The 7,305-nt window shown below is 40.8% G+C and overlaps 1 protein-coding gene across 1 annotated transcript in view; it reads right to left on the bottom strand.

Moving 5' to 3' along the window:
- The window catches only part of LOC114044964 (60S ribosomal protein L22-like), a 7,386-nt gene extending 357 nt beyond the window's left edge, over positions 1-7,029 (bottom strand). The window contains exons 1-2 of the mRNA XM_027864748.1: positions 6,977-7,029; positions 38-227 (exon numbers count right to left, since the gene is read on the bottom strand). Of these exons, the coding sequence (XP_027720549.1) occupies positions 38-227; positions 6,977-7,029 (243 nt within the window). The remainder of the gene's footprint in view (positions 1-37; positions 228-6,976) is intronic.
- Between the last annotated feature and the right edge of the window lie 276 nt (positions 7,030-7,305).

Raw genomic sequence — 7,305 nt, 5'->3', positions numbered from 1 at the left:
TGGACTGGGCAGCCTTGGGGTCAGTGGACTGGGCAGCCTTGGGGTCAATGGTTCTGGCAACCTTAGAGTCAGGCTTTGTGATCTTGGGGACTGGTCGTTTGGTGCCAACTCTAGGGCCTGGACGCTTGGTGGCCATCTTGTGGCCAGTACTCTGGGCACTGGCCTTGGGGATCTTGGGCCTGAGGAGCTTGGCCTTGGAGGCCTTGGTGCTCAGGGCCTTTTTTATACTTTTTTAAAAAAAAATTTGAGTTCTAAATTCTCTCCCTTCCTGTCTCCCCTCCCCTCTCCTTGAGAAATCAAGCAATTTGATATAGATTATACATGTGAAGTCATACAAAACATATTTCCATATTAGCCATGTTGCAAAAGAAAACATGGACCAAAAAAAAAAAAAGAAAAATAAAGAAAGTCTAAAAAGTATGCCTCAATTTGCTTTCAGACTCCATCACTTTTTCTGGAGGTGGATAGCATTTTTCATCATAAATCTTTTGGAATTGTCTTGTATCTTTGAATTGCTGAGAATAGCCAAGTCATTCATAGCTGATCGTCCTACAATTTTGCTGTTACTGTGAACATTGCTCACCTGGTTCTGCTCACTTCACTTTACATCAGTTCTCGTAAGTCTTTCAGGTTTTTCTGAAATCTGCCTGCTCATCGTGTCTTTCAGCACAATAGTATTCCATTATGTTCATATACCACAACTTGCTCAGCCATTCCCCAATTGATGGGCATCCCCTCAATTTCCAATTCTTTGCCACCACAAGAAGAGCTGCTGTAAATATTTTCATACATGTGGGTTCTTTTTCCTTTCTCTTTGATCTCTTTGGGATACAGACCTAGTAGTAGCAGTATTGCTGGATCAAAGGGTATGCACAGTTTTATAACCATTTGAGCATAGTTCCAAATGGCAATCCAGAATGGTTGCATCAGTTCATAACTCCACCAACAGTGTATTAGTGTCCCAATTTTCCCACATCCCCTCCAACATCTGTCATTTTCCTTTTCTGTCATATTAGCCAATCTAATAAGTGTGAAGTGGTACCTCAGAAGAGTTTTAATTTGTGTTTCTCTGATCAATAGTGATTTAGAACATTTTTTCATATGACTATATAGTTTTGATTTCTTTATCTGAAAACTGCTTGTTCATATTCTTTGACTATCTATCAATTGAGGAACGATTCACATTCTCACAAATTTGACTCAGTTCTCCATATATTTGAGAAATTAGGCCTTCATTGGAGATATTTGCTGTAAAAATGTTTTCCCAGTTTCCTGCTTTCCTTTTAATCTTGAGAGTTCATTTTCTTAAGCCACATTTTAAGTCCTTTTGGCTCTCAAGTTCTGTATTGGAGAAATCTTTCTAGCTCTGACATTCCACGTTCTAAAATCCATTTTGTTTCTTAGTCACTTTGAGATTTCATCAATAAATGGGAAAAGGCCAGATATCTTTGAAGAGAGTAAAGGGCTCACCTCTGGAGCTGTGGAAGAAAAGGCTGTTAAAAGTAGATTAGGGGCAGGTTATGGATGGCCTTGAACACCATATTACAATATTAGGATTGCCCTGGGCATGTAGCCCACTGGGCAGACTTTGGTGGCATGATATTCAGTGGTGGTAAACCACATTGGTATGAATGTGGCAGCTTCCTTCATCACAAAGATTTTATCAGTTTCAAAGTCTCTCCTTAATTTGGGCCTGGATCTTGGGCCAGGCGCATCAAATATCTGTAGCCAATTAATTAAAACTAGATATCATTGTTTTAAAGTATGCTAATTGATACATAACTTTCAATAGCTTGTTCTGCTCCAAAAAAATTTTTTTAAACCACTTCAAATGATCCTTGCAAGGTTATTATATTAATAAGATTTTCCATTTATTGCCGATGTTATTTTGAGTTAATTATATGGGTGCCCAAATGTATCTCTTTTAAATCTCAATTAATGTCCTTTACAATCAATTCATATTTAATTAACATAACTTGATGATTAGATGCAAAAGAAATACTTATTTGACACAAAGTGGTTGCTTCTTTCACTTACATGCCTCTGTAAAAGGTAATTGACATCGATAAGGTACTTGGGACAGTTTTATGGATCTGAGAACATTTCCTCCATCTTATGCATGGTCATTAATTCCTGAGATTCTAGGCACATCAGGCACATCAGGCACAAGGCCAACGGGGTCTAGAGGCATTGTCTCATGGCCGTCTCTCAAAGTAGCCTGGGCTCTAAAAAGTTAATGGGAACAATGAGGAAACAAGGGATGGTAAGAAAGACTGGGGTCTGGGATTTACTGATCAGGCAGCATTTTTACTTGCCCCCTCAGACAAGGACTAATTTTCCCAAAGTTGACACATGTCAGAGGCTGGTGGGAGTCTGAGAACTAAGAGACAGCATAGGGTAATTGGAAGTGTGTCAAAGTTGGAATCAAGACGACATGAGTTCCAATCCCACCTTTGCTACCTGTAGGACCTTGAGTAAGTTACTCGTCTCTCTGGGCCTCAGTTTTCTCCCTACATGACTTCTGAGGTCTACAGCTGTGATCCTATGATCCATTCCTAGGGGCGGAAAAAACCAATTAGGATGCCAATAATCATAATGACAAATCTATATATTGATGGGTCAGTTGAGAATATCTAAGCCATCTGTCATGAGTTTCCTTCTTCCTTACTCTGCACTTCAAAAATCATAGTACCATAAATTTAGAGCTGAAAGAAATTATAGAGATCATGTGTAGACCAACCCCCTCATTTTACAGAGGAAGAAAAAGAGGCTCGACTCCTTTGAGACCACACAGGCAGCAAAGAGAAGAGCAAGAATCTGAACTCAGGTCTTGTGACTGACTCACGAGATGTGACTCAGTGGATGCTCACACTGTCTGGCATCAATATGGTGAGTGCCCAGGAGCAGGAGGAATCAGGCTACCCTGGTGGAAATAGGATAGTTGATCAATGGGGTTAGGCTCATGAGTAGCCATTGCATATAAATATGCCTGGATGAGAGAGGGGGACCCAGGAAGAAGAAGAAGAAAGAGAAGAAGGAGAAGAAGGAGAAGAAGGAGAAGAAGAAGAAGGAGAAGAAGGAGAAGAAGAAGAAGAAGAAGAAGAAGAAGAAGAAGAAGAAGAAGAAGAAGAAGAAGAAGAAGAAGGAGAAGAAGGAGAAGAAGAAGGAGAAGGAGAAGAAAAAGGAGGAGAAGGAGAAGAAGAAGAAGAAGAAGAAGAAGAAGAAGAAGAAGAAGGAGAAGAAGGAGAAGAAGGAGAAGAAGAAGGAGAAGAAGAAGAAGAAGGAGAAGAAGGAGAAAAAGGAGGAGAAGAAGGAGAAGAAGAAGAAGAAGAAGAAGAAGAAGAAGAAGAAGAAGGAGAAGGAGAAGAAGAAGAGGAAGAAGAAGAAGAAGGAGAAGAAGAAGAAGAAGAAGAAGAAGAAGAAGAAGGAGGAGGAGGAGAAGAAGAAGAAGAAGAAGAAGAAGAAGAAGAAGAAGAAGGAGGAGGAGGAGGAGGAGGAGGAGAAGAAGAAGAAGAGGAAGGAGAAAAAGGAGGAGGAGAGGAAGAAGGAGGAGGAGGAGGAGAAAAAAAGTTGCCTGGGGGAATGAGAGGTTAAATGATTACCCAGAGTCACACAGCTACTAGAGGATCATAGACAGGTCTAGAATCAACAAGCATTTATTAAGGCCTACTAAATGCCAGGCCCTGTGTAAGAAACCAGGGTCTCCTGACTAAGGAATAATAAATATGAAAATAAATGTTTCTATAATACTTCATAATTACAAGCACTTTCCACAAATCAACTCATCAGGTTTTTTGACTTGAGAGGCAAAGTGGTGAAAGTGTTGTACTTAGAGGGACCTGGGTTCAGATCCTGCTTCCAACACTTGATAGCTCTGTGTCCCTCAGCAAGTCACAACCTGTCTGAGCCTCAAGTTTCTCACCTGTAAGATAGGGATAGAAATTCCCTACAGTGCCTGCCCCAACAGGGTTATTGTGAGGCTTGCATAAGCTAATGCATGTAAAGCATGTGTCGTATGCATTTGTAAACTTTAAAAGGTTATAGCAGTGGGGGTTCTCGGTATCTTCAGACCGCCCTGTGAGGCAGTGAGCAGAAGCTTTCCTTGCTTTGTGTGTCTGTGATTTGGCCAGTGTGGGTCCTCTCTCCGCTGACAAAGATCGCAGCCCTTCTGTCACATTATAAATTGTCTTTGAGAGTCCTACAGCTAACAGATCCATCTTGCTGTGGTCAGCCCAAGAATGAACTTCTCTGCAGCTGCTCTGGCTTGTCCTGGAATGAGGAACACATTCTATTCATCGCTCCCTACTCAGAGACTTTTCAGCTTGGTGACACCTTCCAGAGTTTGGGATGCTGCTGACTCAACATTGCCTCTCTGTAGTGATGAGGCCCAAAGAGGATTTTAGTAGACAGCAAGCATTGATGGCCCCATTTTAGAGAAGAGGAGACAGATTCATAGGAAGTGAAATTACTTGCCCAAGGTCTCACAGTCAATCAAGAGCAAATTCAGATCTCCTACTTCAGGTTCAGGAATCCTTCCATTTCATCACAACTGTCTCTCGACAAGTATTAAAAGGGGCAAAGGGAGTCCCCAAGTCTACAAAAATGAGGGACAAATTAGAGAAAGGAAATCCTATTCCCCAGAGCAGAATCACATGCAGGATGGGGGAAAGGCCACCATCTGAGATAGAAAGTCATCAGATACACAGCCAAGACTACAGCACCTTTGGAATGCCTCTTATGGAGTACAGAAGCACAGACCTAGAGCTGGATGACCCTGAGGTCATCTAGTCCAACTCTTTCATTTTTAAGAGGGGGAAACTGAGACCCTGGGGTATGAAGGGACTCCTCAGTCAGTCAGTGGCAAAGACGGGATTTAAATCCATTTCTCTGATTCTAAATGTGTCATTCTTTTCAAGGTTCTACACTGTCTTCATGACTTGCAGGTATGTAACATCAATGGAAATATATTCTATTTCAAATGATATGTTTTATGACAAATAAATATTCCTAAGAACATTATAGCCAAAATCCAGAGCTTCTAGGTCAAAGAAAATAATACTGCAAACAGCCAGAAAGAAAGAATTCAAGTATTGTGGAGCCATGGTCAGAAACATACCCAATTTCCCAGCTATAACCATATAGTAGTGGAAATTTTGAAATGCGATACTCAGGAAGACAGAGGATATAGGCTTTCAACCAACAGTAACTTACCCAGCAAAACTGACTGGTCTTGTGAACTCAAGGGTACAGGGTAAGCAAAGACCTGGATACTTGGGAAATCAGGACAGTATTTACATGGGCGGCCATACTTGAGCTGAGCTTTGAAAGAAGGTAGGGGTTCTTAGAGGTGAAAGTGGGGGAAAACATTGCAAGTATGCAGGATGTGTACGAGATAGCGAGGGGAGAGGTATTTTGTACAATAGCATAGAAATGGGACATCTTATATGTCTTATACATAAATATTGTGTGGTTTAGTTTGGTTGGTTGGATTTGAGAGTCTATGAAAGAAAGTAATGTCAGAAAAAGTAGGTTTTTTCACTTTGGTTTCTTGTTTTTATTGGATTTTTTTGGAAGGGGTAACATGGCTAATATGGAAATATTTTTTGCATGATTTTACATGTATAATTGATATCATATTGCTTGCCTACTCAATGGGGTGGGGGAAGGGAGAGAATTTAAAACTCAATTTTTTAAAATAATGAATTTTTTTAAAAAAATTCACAGAAGGTGATGCGTTGTTATGAGGGATGATATTAGAGTGGGGAGGGGGATGGATACAGGGGGAAATGTAGGCGATGTAAAAACAAAGGACACCAATAAAAATCTGTTTTTAAAAAATTCACAGAAGGGAACAGAAGGAAGCTCAGAGGGAAACACGGACAAGCAGGACAGCTTTGAAAATAACATGTTTGATTTATTATATACTTGTTAAAATAACAAATTGTACATAATAGATATTCCCAATGTTCTGTTTTGTATATGAAATCTCTCTCTCTCTCTCTCTCTCTCTCTCTCTTTCTCTCTCTCTCTCTCTCTCTCTCTCTCCCTCTCTCTCTCTCTCTCTCTCCCATCCTCTGAATTCATAACTCTGGGAAAAAAGAAAGTCAATTAGTTTGAAATACAAGGAATGCTTTGGGGGTAATGAGGGCCTAGTTGAAATTATTATATAGCATCAGTTTGTCATGGACTCCATCAGGGAGGTTGAATGGCTCTCCCAGCACTGTTCATTGTTCTGTGGGTAGGAGCAGATTGTCAGGGTAATCTGGGGTTGGAGTTTGCTAAATTATGAGCAGGTAAGAATTTTAAGTATTGAAGACAGTGAAAATTTGTGCTGGTTAACTATAGGGTCAAGTTTGGGAAAGGAGGAAAGCGAAATCAGAGTATTATTGAGGACCTGGGAAAACCCTGAGGAGTTCAGGGAATGGAGGTCAGGTCAGAACAATGAACAGGTTGAACAAAAGAGTGAGGAATAGGGAGACGTCAGATGATAGGAACTTATAGAAGAATGATAGAGGAATTTCAACATTCTGGATCATGCAAGTGGAACAGTTATGGGTCATTGTGAATGACCCTGTATGAGTGGCAATGGAGGCAGAATGAAGATATAAGTCATAGGAGTTGAGGAGGTCAATTAAGTAGGAAGCCAGAGTGTTTGAAAGAGCATCAATGAGTATGTTGAGGTCGCCTAGTATAGTGGGAGGGGTTGGCACGGAGGTGTACTAATTTCCTTGAGAAAAAACAAACAAATAAAAAGTAAACAAAATCTTATTGACAAATTTATTTCCCCAATGTTTAGTGTTTTCCCTGCCAAATATACTATGTATATATGGTTTATCCCCCCAGGGCTTGTTTCATCTTTATCTTTGTATCCCCAGCAAAAGCATAGTGCTTTGCACATAGTAGGTACTTTATAAATGCTTGTGGAATTGAATGGGAGTAAATCCTTTGTCCCCTTTTTCCTACCACCATTCATGACCTGCCGATCATCAACGCTGGTTCCCTCCCACTGCCCACTTTCACTGCACCCATTATGGTGTTGCTGAATGGGATGGGTGGTAGTGGTGGTGGTAGGTGAATCACACAAAGTTAGCAGACAATCCATCACAGCTTCATTAAAGGCAAATGAAATTCGTATTAGTCGGCTGGGTAGTACAGCCTATAGAGAGCACTGGACTTGGAGTCAGAAAGACCTGAGTCCTGAATTCGCTTGTTGCCCCAGGCTTCCTAGCATAGGACCTGAGCAAGTCACACACACAGCTTGTGCCTCAGTTTCGTCTGTGAAATAAGGGGGATGAACTCAATGAC

This window comes from Vombatus ursinus, unplaced genomic scaffold (assembly GCF_900497805.2).
Source record: "Vombatus ursinus unplaced genomic scaffold, bare-nosed wombat genome assembly UNPS02014775.1, whole genome shotgun sequence".
NCBI lineage: Eukaryota > Metazoa > Chordata > Mammalia > Diprotodontia > Vombatidae > Vombatus > Vombatus ursinus.
The sequence above is the reverse complement of the archived record's forward strand: the minus strand, read 5'-3'. Positions and strand labels throughout refer to the sequence as shown.